This window comes from Eleutherodactylus coqui, chromosome 7 (assembly GCF_035609145.1).
Source record: "Eleutherodactylus coqui strain aEleCoq1 chromosome 7, aEleCoq1.hap1, whole genome shotgun sequence".
In the NCBI taxonomy this organism is placed as follows: domain Eukaryota; kingdom Metazoa; phylum Chordata; class Amphibia; order Anura; family Eleutherodactylidae; genus Eleutherodactylus; species Eleutherodactylus coqui.
This window is the reverse complement of record NC_089843.1, coordinates 189,382,601-189,396,564: the sequence shown is the minus strand read 5'-3', so window position 1 is coordinate 189,396,564 and position 13,964 is coordinate 189,382,601. Positions and strand designations below refer to the sequence as shown.

Sequence of the window (13,964 nt, the reverse complement as noted above, 5' to 3'; positions counted from 1 at the left end):
CAGACTATGTAAAATGAATAATACATTGACAGGTCTTTCAGACATCATTTATTTATATACTAATTGAATTATCATGGAACATGAATAGATATGTTCATACCAAGTAATTCACTAATTAGGCTTTCAGTAAGACCCAGAATATATTGTATTGTCAGACTATGCATCTGCAGAAATCATTAGTATTTATCTATGCAAAATCCAATTACTGTTTAGCACTTTTGATTAGATGTATTCCACCCATAAAGTAGCATGAACATTTTAGACAATGAAAGTGAGGGTTAATGTCTGTTTCACTTAAAGATGAACAATACATACATTGTGTAACTGCAACAGGAGTAATTTTCTAGTAATAATCTTTATATAGCCCCAACATAATCTGCAGCAGTTACAAGCTCTGCATAGTATAAAATATACATATTATTGGAATCATTCTCTGCACAAGTGGATACGATTTGGATGAACAGCTCACTGGAGTACAAAGGGTTGCATGAAACTAGAATATACGTTTGTTTTTTTCCAAAATCTGTGCTACTCTCATCCAAAGGCTAAGAATTGTATTGCAGGTCAGCACATTGTAAGTGGAAAAAAAGGCATATTTCCCCTTGTGTCCCGGAAAATCAATACCCCCCTGCCCATAAAGTAATTGTTCTTCCTCTACATGACTATAGAATAGTCCCCAAGTAATACGTGTCCCTATGTACCCCATCAATTAATAGTGCCCTTCTTTAATAGTACCCCTCTGTGCCCCCAAAAAGTAACAGTGCCACTATGTGTCCACAAAATTAATAGTACCACTCTGTGCTCCCATAAAGTAATAGTGCCCTCTCTGACCCTCAAATGTATTTGTGCCTCTATGTGCCACCAAAATTGATAGTGCCACTCCATTCCATAAATAATTTCTCCTCTGTACCAACAATATGTTCCCAAAAGGTAATGCTAACTTCACATGGGCGGGCGTGATATCGAGCTATGAATCACGACCTGATATTGCGCTTGGCACCATGTGAATTTCCGACAGATGCGAGGCATTTTTATGCCAAAAGAGCCTTGGATCACTTTGGGGATGTAACGATCCTCTGCTGTGATTGACAGTTGCGGGGTTCCTCCCATTGTTTTCAATGGGAGGCCTCGCATCGCGTGCACCTAGCACGTGGTGCAATGCTGCCGCCGGCCTCATTGAAAACAATGGGCGCTGTGTTGCGAGAGCATGCAGAACGATAGAACATGCCGCAATTTGTTTTCCGCATCACATCGCAGTGCCATGTGGGAATACATCGCTCATGTGTATGACCCCATTCAAAAGAATGGGGTTCGTATTTTTGCATCTCGCAACGCACAAATTTCACACGATTTTCTCACTCGTGTGAAGGCAGCCTAATACTGCCCCTTTTACTACATAGATGTAACTACAGAGTCAAGCTTACTACATACTGTAGATACAACAATAAAAAAACCAAGCTTCCTACACACAAGACACCAGAATCAAGCTCACTACATAGAGTAACAAAATCTGACTTACTACGTAAAGAAAGGTACCAGAATCAAGCTTACTACATAGATATGGTATCAAAATAAAGCTTGCGTTTGCCTCTGTCAAAAAAAATATACATCCACTACCACTGTAAAAATCAACTTAAAAAAAACAGATCCGTCCAAAAGTACATATAGATGACATATGTTCCCCTATATTTGTAGCATATGTGTTACATTTGAAAATACCATGTGAATCGAGCCTAAGTTGGGATCTCTTCATGAAGTGTTTTTGTTTTCATTGTGGTCTTCTTTCAGGGTTCCTTCAGAATTCCAGGATTTAATGTGTCAGACAGGTATATTTATCAGTTTCCATTCCTTTCTGGCATTTTAGTGGGTCAGATAGGCATAACTGACTGCGCTTTTCTGTCAAACACCCGTTTGACACATCAAAGCCTAGGGATTTATACAGGATTCCACCAGAATGTCGTTTTTGACACGTCTGATGGAACCCTGGGACGGAAACAATAACACTGTGAGAAAAGACAGTCTACAGATTTAGTAATGCCCCAAACATAGGAGTAAGTTTTCACACACACCCATATTACATACGCACAGTGGTGAATCTTACAAACCCAAAGACACACTTGTAGGGTATTACCACACGTAGGATCTTCTAGTGTAAACTTCATGTGGAAACATCTGCAGCGAATCACAGTACAAGCAATGTGAAGGAGATTTCACGAATTCTCAGCCGCACGCTGTGGAGTAATCTGCAGCATAAACTGACCTGCGGACTGAAATTTATTTCTTCAGAAAGTCAATTTATGCTGCAGATTTTCACTGCAGATTTGACCCCATCAATTTGCCCCCAGAAACGACCCACCCAGTGGCAGGGGGCCCTTGAGCCAGGGTGCTTTGTGCAAGTGCATCGTTTGTCCTACGGTTTAAGATGGGGTGACTTCAGGGATCTAAGTTCAGGGATGTTAAAGACATACCTCAAAATCCAGGTAGTGATCTTTCATCTTGTATTCATCTATTTCCTTGGCCTTTACCTTCTTGTCAGGTGGATATGAGCGATGCTCAGCCAGCTCAGTGGAGATTTGCTTAAGTTTTGTTTCATGTGATTTCAGCTGTTCATCCTGAAACGAAATGATCTCATTGTTATAAAAGAGGTTGTGCAAGATAAAAGTTGTCTAAAAACAGCTCCTCCGTCATTAAAACAAAACCCCGTCCCCAAGCTGGGCCCTGTCTAAAATAATAAAGGAGGATATACTCACCCCTCTAGGGTTCCCGGGACGCATATTTAGGATTTCAGCCGCAGTTCAGCAGTGCTGCTGATTAGAGCCAACTGATTGGCTCTTCGGCACCACGTGACTACACAGCGTGCACGCGGATTGCCTTCAGCAGCCGTGCACTACACACTACAGTTAAGCAGCCGTGCACTACACACTACACTTAAGCAGCACAGGATTAGGGTTTAGGGTTAGGTTTAGAGTTTAGGGTTAGGCTTAGGTAACCCTAACCCTAAACCTAACCCCGTGCTGCTTAAAGGAGATGTCTCGAGGAAGCAGTTAAATTTTTTTTTTGCCCAGTCCCCCCCATTAAGTACACATTACTAAGCCCCCCTGTAAATGACATTTCTAGCTGGTTTGTACTTACCGTTCCAGCGTTTCAGCAACTTATAAAGTTTTCTCAAGATGGCCGCCGGCTCTTTCCCCGTCGCTCGCTGCAGCCCGACGTGCGCGCTCCCGAGACGCCGCCAGCTGTGTCTCCATGGCAACCGGACGCATCGCAGCCGCCGACCAGACGCCCCGCAGCCGCCGACCAGACGCCCACCGCCAGGCAGCAGGTAAGGCGCTAGCCCCCGGCTCCCCAGCGCTAGACCCTCAGCCCAGGTGAAGGCCCCGGAGCCCAGCGCTAGGTTCCGGAGCCCAGCGCTAGTTCCCCCGGCCTAGCGGCAGCCCCCCCGGCCTAGCGGCAGCCCCCCCGGCCTAGCGACAGCCCCCCCCCGGCCTAGCGCTAGTTCCCCCATCACAGCGGCAGCCCCCCCCCGGCGCAGCCCGGCGCAGCGGCAGCCCCCCCATCGCAGCGACAGCCCCCCCGGCCTAGCGCTAGTTCCCCCATCGCAGCGACAGCCCCCCCCCGGCGCAGCGCTAGTTCCCCCCCGACCCATCACTTACCTGGGACGCTTCTCGGGGCTGCTGGGCTGGGCTGGGCTTCTCCGCTGGGCAGCTCCAGTTTCTGCACCTTCCTCTAACAGAGGAAGGTGCAGAATGGCCGCTGCAGCGCGCTCCCGAGCAGTGACAGCTCGTCTGCGCATGCGCAGAAGAGCTGTAGCGGGGAGCACACTGAAGCGGCTCGTGCTGAATAGAGAAGACCGGACTGCGCAAGCGCGTCTAAAAAAGCAAGCTGCCAGCGAATTTAGACGGAACCATGGAGACGAGGACGCTAGCCACGGAGCAGGTAAGTGGAATAACTTCTGTATGGCTCATATTTAATGCACAATGTACATTACAAAGTGCATTAATATGGCCATACGGAAGTGTATAACCCCACTTGGTTTCGCGAGACCACCCCTTTAAGTGTAGTGTGTAGTGCACGGCTGCTTAACTGTAGTGTGTAGTGCACGGCTGCTGAAGGCAATCCACGTGCACGCTGTGTAGTCACGTGGTGCCGAAGAGCCAATCAGGTGGCTCTAATCAGCAGCGCTGCTGAACTGCGGCTGAAATCCTAAATATGCTCCCGGGACACAGCAGACAGCCGATGCTGGAATTGGCAGTTAATTCTGGGTAGATAAGCCGGGATGAAGCATGTGACTGCTGCGGCCAATCAGAGAGCATAGTCTCACTGTTGGCGCTAGTGGCATCAGCGTTCAAATCCTGGCCGCCATGGTGCTGCGGCCTCTGATTACCCAGCCCATCTACCCAGAAGTAACCACCGATGCCAGCTCCAGCTGTCAGCTGCGTTCTGGGTCCCCAGGAGAGGAGAGTATAGCCTGATGAAAACCAAACTCTAGTCCGATATGAAAACTGGTTGACAACCCTTTCTCACTCTTAAGATTCAATGACATATGCCTCAGCATTTCCAACCCTTATTTGTTATTACTTATCTCAGCATAGACAACCTCTTTCATATGGGCTGTAGTCCTCCAGAGTTGGACATGCTCTTACAGAATAGATCTCTCCATTCTGGTTCGTAGAGGAAATCTTGAGCAATAGACTCTACCCATGGCATTGATAAGCCCTACGGCATATGGGCATAGGTTGTCTTCATGAAATGACCCTTTTACTGTTCTGGATCCCACAGTATCGTAAGGCGCTGCCTATGTTGGGCACAGAAACCTTGTTGCCAGAGGTGAAGATAAGAACAGATGAAAGTACAGTATTTTTCAGGGTAAAATAGTTAGCAATTTGTGGTCTATCCAGAACATGAGAAAAATGAAGTGTGAATGTGGAAAAAGCTATTTAGCAACCTGTCTCTTTGAATGTGGTAACATGATGTCTAATCTGCAGGGACCATATTATGTAGAGACAAAAAACTGAGCAGATTGATGTATAATTGTGTGGGAAATGATTCCCACACAATGACTGGTTAGGAGTCCAGCAGATGGTCTTGCTCATTGATTCGGTGTAAGTATACATACAGAAATAACTGTCGATCACTCCGTAGGACCGCCCACTGGACTTCTAAATCCAGAATGAGCAGCTTTAAATGAGCATAATACAAGTTATACTGAATCATTTCTTATAAACTCTGCTCAGCTCCTTCTGCTCTATAATATGCTGACTTACAATAGCATCTTCAATATGACAGGCTTCCTTTTAAAGGGGTTACCTGGTCTAGGAAGCCCATATTCAAATACTCTATTCGGTTATCATGAGTTAACAGAAAGAGTTTTCTTTTCAAGACAATTAACCAGAGTAGGGGATGGCATCAAAGAGGGTCTTTCTGTAGGAGGCGGCATGTTGCTGTATTACATGGACATCCCAATGATTACAGTGGGAACAGGGTAATGCTACGGCTTCCGCTGTGGTGGTAAGTTAAACTTGTAGGAGCAGCAAGATACCCTTTGATCAATTTATCATCAAGGGTTGGTGGTCTTCTACAACACTTATCAGTCTTGCCTCTCCCAGCACTTCTGTTTCTAAAACTTCTTGTGCCGATCCACACGACATGAGCCTAAAGGCCCTTTCAGGCGGAACAATTATCATAAAAAAAAACATTTAAATGAGCAAAAGTGAATGATCATTCAGTGTAAACGCAGCCAACGACTGAAAGACGAACAATAGTTGTTCACTTTTCATTCGTTGTTCATTTTATGCAGGCAGAAATATCATCGTTGGCTCGTTTACTTATCATTCAGTTTAAATAGCGCTCGATCAGTCCTTCTCAATCACTTATAAAGCGAATGTGAATAACTGAACGATTTCTTGTTTGCAGGAGCCAACAATGTATCTGCCTGTATTAACAGGCTTTACAAGTGAACTCTGATGCCATTCGCTCATTCAAACGACAATCATTTGGGTGTCAAAGGACCTTAACACATGTGCATCATCTGTTGATCTACACTTGGGTAATGTATAACACATCTACTGCACTAGGAGTATATATTTTATATTTAGCAGGCCGATTTTAGCTCTTGGGTAAAGCTTGTATAAGGGCTCAGTCACACGTGCGCCGATCCGCGCGTGTTTCTGCACGATAAGACGGCCGCACCGCGTGTGGATGACTCTGCATGACCGGCTCCAATGCCGGCCATGTGTTCTATCTCCTGGGCAGTGCGGAGAGTCGTCCGCACCTGCAGTGCAGCGGTCTTATCCTGCAGGAACACGGGCGGATTGGCACCTGTGTGACTGAGCCCTGAGGTGGACTAATGCCTATAGATCAGTTCTCATCTTAAATCACATCAAAATTGTTTGTAATTTCAAAATGTACTAAAACCAGTTTAGAAACAAACTAGTCTAGAATAACGTTTAACTTGGGTCAACAACCATTGACGGCTTGGCTACTGTATGTCTATCGAACATCTACAATGGGAATTCCCATATGATAAACACTGGTATTAAATATCCCCCATCGTTCTATTACTATATTCTGTTTTTATAGATGGATGGATATAACTTATACAATTTAGACAGAAAATAAAAGCTATCACTATGCTATTCCTCCAATTTCTGCTTTCCTAGACTGTCCGGTACTACAGTACTACTTCAAGTGTCTTCTCAGGTGACGTGGAAGATGGTGAAGTCAGGCTTGAAATGAACTGCTGAATAAAGAATTTTCGACAATTAATTAAAGTGGGGCACGTCATCAGGCAGCAATCAGTGCCACATGCATAGGCTGAATCACTAACCTTTGACAGCTTAGTAGTGGTAGCAGGCAGCAACGGGCGGCTAAATTTCTTTTGGGATCCTATAGCAGCTGGGAACGGTGGGGCAGAAAACACTGCAGCCACACAATTAATTTTGTTAATCCATGCTTCCATCTCTTCTGTGCTCCTATAAGAGAAACATGCATAGTAGTTGTGTTTGATGATCATATTGGAACCAATAACTTAGTCTGTTTTGTATCATTTGTTACACAGTGTTACTTTATAATAGATGACTGATTGGCCTGTAATGGATATTGATGGAGTCTTCCGATGAATATACTGGATACATTTCAGTGCTTCCAACCATTCTAGAAAGCTAAAATCAACTGAACTGGCGATGTATACACAGCATATATGACAATCGGGAAATGACCTTTAAGAACAGGACTGCCGAACACCCTCTGCATACAGTGTAAAACCTCTGCTGGAAACGGCATCTGATGCATTATTTTACAGTATGCAGCAGTCAATTATTCCCAGTGACACAATGTTTTTAAGCCTCTGCTGTCTTTATGTGAAACCAAAGCCTTCTCTTTACCTTCGGGAGCTACATGGGCTTCGGCTAAGGAAAATGCAAGAGCATGAGGTGTTTTTTGCATGGTGAACCAACTTACAGAAAGTACCAATGTTTCACCCAAAAAAATCTACAATTTGTTGTTTTTCTTGTGGTTATGATATAGTATAAGGTATTAACCCTTTCCAATCCAGTTTCGGACATCGCCTTTTATTGAGAATTCCCTGTACAGCTCCCATGTCGAGCCACGCCTGGTACATTTTTCTAACAATATACAGAAGAGAGGTTCATCATCGGAGCGCTCTTCTGCATACGTATATTACACTATGCAAAAGCGAGCTCCGATGTATCACCTCTTGTAATATACATATACGAGGGGCTGCTGATAAGTCTTTGGCTCTACCCAGAAAGAAACCAGATAGGAAGATGAAACTTTACATTTATTCCACATACTCTTGACTGATGTCACACTTCTTACATCGGTACTCCAAGTTCTGTGGGCCTTGCAAAAAGAAGGTTTTCGGTTGTGCCTCAAACCAGTCATACATAGCAGCCATGGCATCAGAAATGGTGTGAAATTTTGTTGAGGTGTTTTTTTCAGGTTTGAAAACAGATGATAGTCGGAGGGAGCTAGATCTGGTGAATAAGGTGGGTGGTCAACCAGCTGGAAGCCTAGCTCCACCAGTTTTGCCGTGGTCACTAGTGCAGTGTGAGCGGAGGCGTTGTCTTGCAGGAACAAGATTCCTTTGGACAGCTTGCCGTGCCTTTTGGCCTTCAGAGGTGCCTTCAATGGGTCCAAAAGTTCAATGTAACAGCTTGCATTGATGGTGGAACCATTTTGAAGGTAGTCCACTAACAGAACACAGATGCCATCACCTTAGTGGCTGAGAACCACTGTGCCTCCACTCTTTTGACTGCTCCTTGGTTTCAGGGTCATACAAATAAATCCAGGTCTCATCCATAGTGACCAGCCGATCCAGGAAGTTCTTATCAGTCTGGAAACGCTGACAAATGGACCGGGAATTTTTTACTCGCATACTTTTCTGATCTCTTGTCAAACATTTGGGGACCCACTTTGCAGATAGCTCCTTCATGTTCAAATGTTCATGGATAATGACACAAACATGTTCATGACTAATCCCCATGATGTCTGCATCGACGATCTCCAGAACAACAACCTCTCTCGGTCGTCCAGGACGTTCTTCATCATTGGTGCTGAAGTGGCCCGATTTAAATTTGGCAACCCAGTTCTTAACTGTAGAATATGAGGGGCATTGATCCCCCAATGTCTGCGACATATCACCATGAATATCCTTCGCAGACTTTCCTTGCAGAAACAAGAATTTCATCCCTCCTCTACTCTCATTTGCTGGGAATATTGCCTTAGACTCCGCCATTTTGTTTTCCCACGGGCCTAGATCACTGTTACCATAAGCTACAAACACAACTTTTTGAAAACACATATTAGACACATAAGGCTTTCATGTGATTTAACATTCGTTACCATAGAAACAAAAAAAGAATACAAAGCTACAGACTTATCAGCAGCCCCTTGTAGAATACTACTACTACTATATATATATATATATATATATATATATATATATATATATATATATATACACACACACACATATATATTATACAAATGTATAATTATACATGTAGTGTAATATACATATTAACTCGATCTTATATTTTAAAAAAATGCTAATGAAATCATTATGACATCATTTTTAGGTGTTTTTGTTGAGTAATTACAAGGAATCCACAACAGGCTTTCCCAACGAAAATAAATAAGATCTCGAGAGTGTGCGGGTGGCAGGGAAATTGGATAGGAAAGGGAAAGAGTGAAATGCTTCTTTCAGGTATGCTTCTCAATCACTGGCTTGGCTGGTTCTCTGCGTTTTCCATGATGGTGACATTACACAAATATGATAGGGAGTTTGAAGTACCATGACACCACGGGTCTCCTCGACAATGTCTATTAAATTACATCTATGGATTGAGTTTACAGTGTCTGTAGGAGAAGCAGCGCAGACAGTAGTACTTGTCTCTAAATATTCATAATTCTGTTGAAGTACAAATCCCTGCATGAACACAAATGATTAGTTTTTTCCTGGTCAAGAAAGCAAGTGCTTATACTATATATGATTAAAGGAGTGGTAAAGTCGGATTTCCTCCAGTTTATGCTTGTCTCTCAATAAGCATCAATGCTAATACTTAAATAATAGGAATTATCAGGTGTACATAATAAAGCTAGTTTATGTCCCTGTGGCTGACCTAAAGAAAGACTATTGGCATAGAGATTTAAATCAGCAAGCTAATATTGTGAAGAACCATATCATGGTGCAATATCCTCCTGCAGTAATTTCTTGTGTTCTTTGGGGCAAGCAAATTTTGTCCTAAAATGTATATCAGTTAAAGGGGTTACCCTTCCACGGCCACTGGGATCCAGGGTTGCAGCATGCTGCAGCCCCAGAGTTTCCTGTGACAGATGATGTCACAGGAAATTATTTGACTGCTGCAGCGTCACCACCAATTTATCTGGCATTGGCGCTCACATCCTAAGCGCCATGATGCCATGAGTTAAAGAATGTGGCTGCAGAAGTCACATTATTGGCTGCAGTCGTCACATTATTTCCTGTGACATCATCTGTCCCAACAAACCCCTGGACTGCAGCGCTGGATCACAGCATCTGTGGAGAAGTAAGTATCCCTCTGTTCATTAACACGTGGAGGGTCCTATTAAAAAGGGGTTATGCTGTAATCAGATAATCCCTTGAAATGTTGGCTGTAACATGTAACAAGCCTACAATAACTTTAAACTGGTCTCCCAATATCTGAAACTACATATCTTAACTGGGTCTGCAATGAAAATGGCTACTGAAAATTCAGCCTTACTTCAAAGCAGTTTTTCCCCTGACCTGACTGACCTGAAGTGAACACTTCTTTTTTCCAAGATTCCCCACTAATGCTCCAAAATATAAAGTTATTCATTTCTGCAAGTCCTTTTAATTTACTCTTTCACAGAAGTACATACATAAAAAGACCCGCAAATGCAAAGACTTATCACTCATTATACTTACTGTGCCTGGAAAAGAAAAACCCTCCAGTCTGCAGTTTTTAGCTTGAGGACATTGGGTCTCTTCTCGTAGTCTGTTGCCTTTGAGGCCAGAGCATGATGTACACTTACAGCATTTTTTAAATCATCTTCGGACAAAGCCTTTTCGGGTTTATATTCATCCTGTATGCCAAACACAAGTAAAAGACATTGCTTATATAGAAGGCCAGGATGCCTAATGTATTCCCTGCATACCATATTTGAATCATAAATGGCAACCGATGGGACATAAACCAATGACAGATATTATTACACTACAGGTAGGCCTATAGAATGTAACCCGAGGCATCAATCTCATAACAAAATAACCTTTACAAAAGCAACAGGTAATATCACCCTGTACAATGATACATTTGCCTAATGCAACATATTTCTATGGGGTTTATCAGTATCCCCAAAGCTTACTGTATACCAACATATCTAACATTGTTCTGGTTTGTTCTACGTGAAGACCTCGGTAAAGTCATTCTTGGTACAGAGTTCTGCCCCCGGACACCTCGTACACACCGTTTATTTGGACCGTCTGTGATGTTCTCTTTAGCATTTGAAACTAAGCTTATTTCTAAGAAAGCACTGATATTAAATCGCATATGTTCATCTTGTGGTCCAGAAGCTAAACAGCACTGAGGAGGTTCAATAGACATGTCACTGATTTATTGACTAGGTTTACGGTGTCCTTCGCAGCAGTCACCTCCCTCCCCGTTCCACCTACAGAAAAGGGTTTATTTTCTTTGGTCTGTCGCACTGATGGATCGATATCCCGTAGCCCTGTCTTATGAATCTCATTCCCTACAGTCCTTGTCGCTACAGGATTTTAAACCTTAAGGACCAGGCTGCTTTGGTGCTAAAGGACCTGAACACCTTTTAGGGATTTTACCCATGTGGTGGTTTTACTGCCCTATTTTTTTTCTTTAGCTACCAAAATTATGTTTGCTGTGTTTTTTCCCCAACTTCCCGTGATGTAGCGTTATATTTTTAGATCTTTTTTCACTGACTTTTTATTTTATACGGTTTTTAGTTTTATTAGGGGTAAAAAGCAAAAAATTTTTTCTAATTTATAGTTTATTTTTAAAATTAGTTTACATTTATTAAAACATTTTAGTATTAAAATGTTGTTTACACTAAAATCAAGTACGGGAATAGGTTCACATTTTCTCTTGGATGTTTTGATATATAATTTGCCTAGTTTTGGATTACATATGGCAATAGTTTTAGTTGGTGTTAGCAGTGGGTCATTTTCTTTTGTATGTATATATTCTTATTTTATTTTGTAATTTTTTAAAACTTATTTTTGTAAATATTTTCATTAACCTCTATGTCCCCCATGACGTCACATAAGACTTCTGGGGGTCATTCACATTGTCTTTTATTTTTAATTTCAGTTTTCCACTGTAGCTGGGACATCCATAGGAGCCGCATCCACAGGAGCCCCAGTTACAGGGGAAAATATCTTCTGTAGTGATATCAGTCATTAACAGAGTTGATCTGGGTCTGCTATGATCCTTGCAGCTCTGCTGTTACAGAGGACACCCAACTGTTACATGATCACTGAGTCCAATAGCGGGAGTAACACTTCCACTTTCACTCTTGAGTACATACACTCATTGAGTGCTATGTAGCCTGTAAAGGAGAAAGCAGAAGTGGTTAGAACAGCTTCTCCATTCTCCTCCAGGTCCTCAGCTGTAACGAACAGCCAAGGACCTGACCAGCTAGATTGCAAGAGCAGGAGCTTTAATCCTGCACCTTATTTCTTCTATCGGCCGTGACTAAAGCCCAGGATCAAGCGCCATAAATTTTCTGCACTTGAAGCTTAAAAGGGCTAACTGGTAACCACCTCTATAAAATTCGTCATCTGCATACATATGCTCTTTCCTCAAAAAGGATATTCTTTAAGGCCAAAACAACTATTATTCATTTGACTAAACAGTTATTTACACATTTTCTGTCCGTATTATGTATGATTAACTTCGAACCCACATGGTTAAGGGCGAGAGTCTTTTACTTATGTGTATAGTATGTGAATGTTACAGAAGTTTATTTAAATAGTAGTTACCTGAGGTAAAGGCAAAAGTTGGGATACAATGCATCTAAAATAGATTACCCACAAAGATACCATGTGTCCTTTATAATATACTATCCTACCAAAAGTAGCTGGGCACCAGAGCAAATATCGATGGTAGTATTTATTCACATATGTTAATACTTAATAGGGTCTCCTTTGGCCCTAATGACATTGGATACTCTCAGTGGCATACTTTCTACTAACAGCTGATACTCTTCAGATGGTATTTCCCTCCATTCATCCTGCAAATGTCTTGTAAGTTCCTGACCTGACGTTCCAGTTTGTCCCAAATATGTTCAGTAGGGTTTAGGTGCAGGCCAGTCCAATTGTGGAACATCTATATCCTTACACTAACATAAAACTGCATTGGATTTGTGACAAGGCGCGTTGTCTTGTTGGAAGTATGGCTGAACATTCCCAGAGTATTACCACATTTTCAGCAGCACATTATTTTTGAGAATATCAAGGCACACCTCCATGTTCATGGTTCTTGCCACTATAACCAATGGACCGAGACCATACCACGTAAAACATCTCTCGACCACAACGGAGCCTCTGCTGTACTTAACTGTTGGCACAACATACTCTGGTAGAAGGCGTTCGTCCGGTCCCCTCCACACCCAGGTACATTCACCTGATTTGAAGATAGAGCAGTGCGATTGTTCAAGATTTGGGAAAACTACAACTGAAATCATGCCCTGAAAGTCTGCAGCTGTCAGAGCATGCTTGTAGTTTCTTTGTTTACCATTGGTTTTAGGTTGGTAACTAGAGATGAGCGAACGTACTCGTCCGAGCTTGATACTCGTTCGAGTATTAGCGTGTTCGAGATGCTCGTTACTCGAGACGAGTACCACGCGATGTTCAAGTTACTTTCACATTCATCTCTGAGACGTTAGCGCGCTTTTCTGGCCAATAGAAAGACAGGGAAGGCATTACAACTTCCCCCTGCGACGTTCAAGCCCTATACCACCCCCCTGCAGTGAGTGGCTGGCGAGATCAGGTGTCACCCGAGTATATAAATCGGCCCCTCCCGCGGCTCGCCACAGATGCATTCTGACAGAGATCAGGGACAGTGCTGCTGGTGCCGGAGCTGCTATAGGGAGAGCGTTAGGAGTTATTTTAGGCTTCAAGAACCCCAACGGTCCTTCTTAGGGCCACATCTAACCATGTGCAGTAGTGTGTAGGCTGCTTTTTGCAGTGTTGCACTTTTTTTTTTTTGGTATATCGGCCGTGCAGAGGATTGCGTCCTGCAGTAATTTTACATTGTCCAGGGCCAGTAGTGGTGAGGCAGGGACAGAAGACATATTTAGTGTATATGGGCAGTGGGCCTTTCCAAAAACATTTGGGAAATAAAATCTATTTGGGCTGCCTGTGACCGTCCTCAGTGTACTGGGTCTCTGCTGGGGGTAGTTGTCCTAAT

The 13,964-nt window shown here is 43.0% G+C and overlaps 1 protein-coding gene across 4 annotated transcripts in view; it reads right to left on the bottom strand.

The window, feature by feature from the left end:
* The window catches only part of PSD3 (pleckstrin and Sec7 domain containing 3), a 562,110-nt gene that overhangs the window by 28,740 nt on the left and 519,406 nt on the right, over positions 1–13,964 (bottom strand). For all 4 annotated transcript variants that reach the window (XM_066574143.1, XM_066574145.1, XM_066574146.1 and 1 more), the window contains 3 exons: positions 10,448–10,605; positions 6,827–6,971; positions 2,469–2,612 (listed from right to left, as the gene is read on the bottom strand). In XM_066574143.1, the coding sequence (XP_066430240.1) occupies positions 2,469–2,612; positions 6,827–6,971; positions 10,448–10,605 (447 nt within the window). The remainder of the gene's footprint in view (positions 1–2,468; positions 2,613–6,826; positions 6,972–10,447; positions 10,606–13,964) is intronic.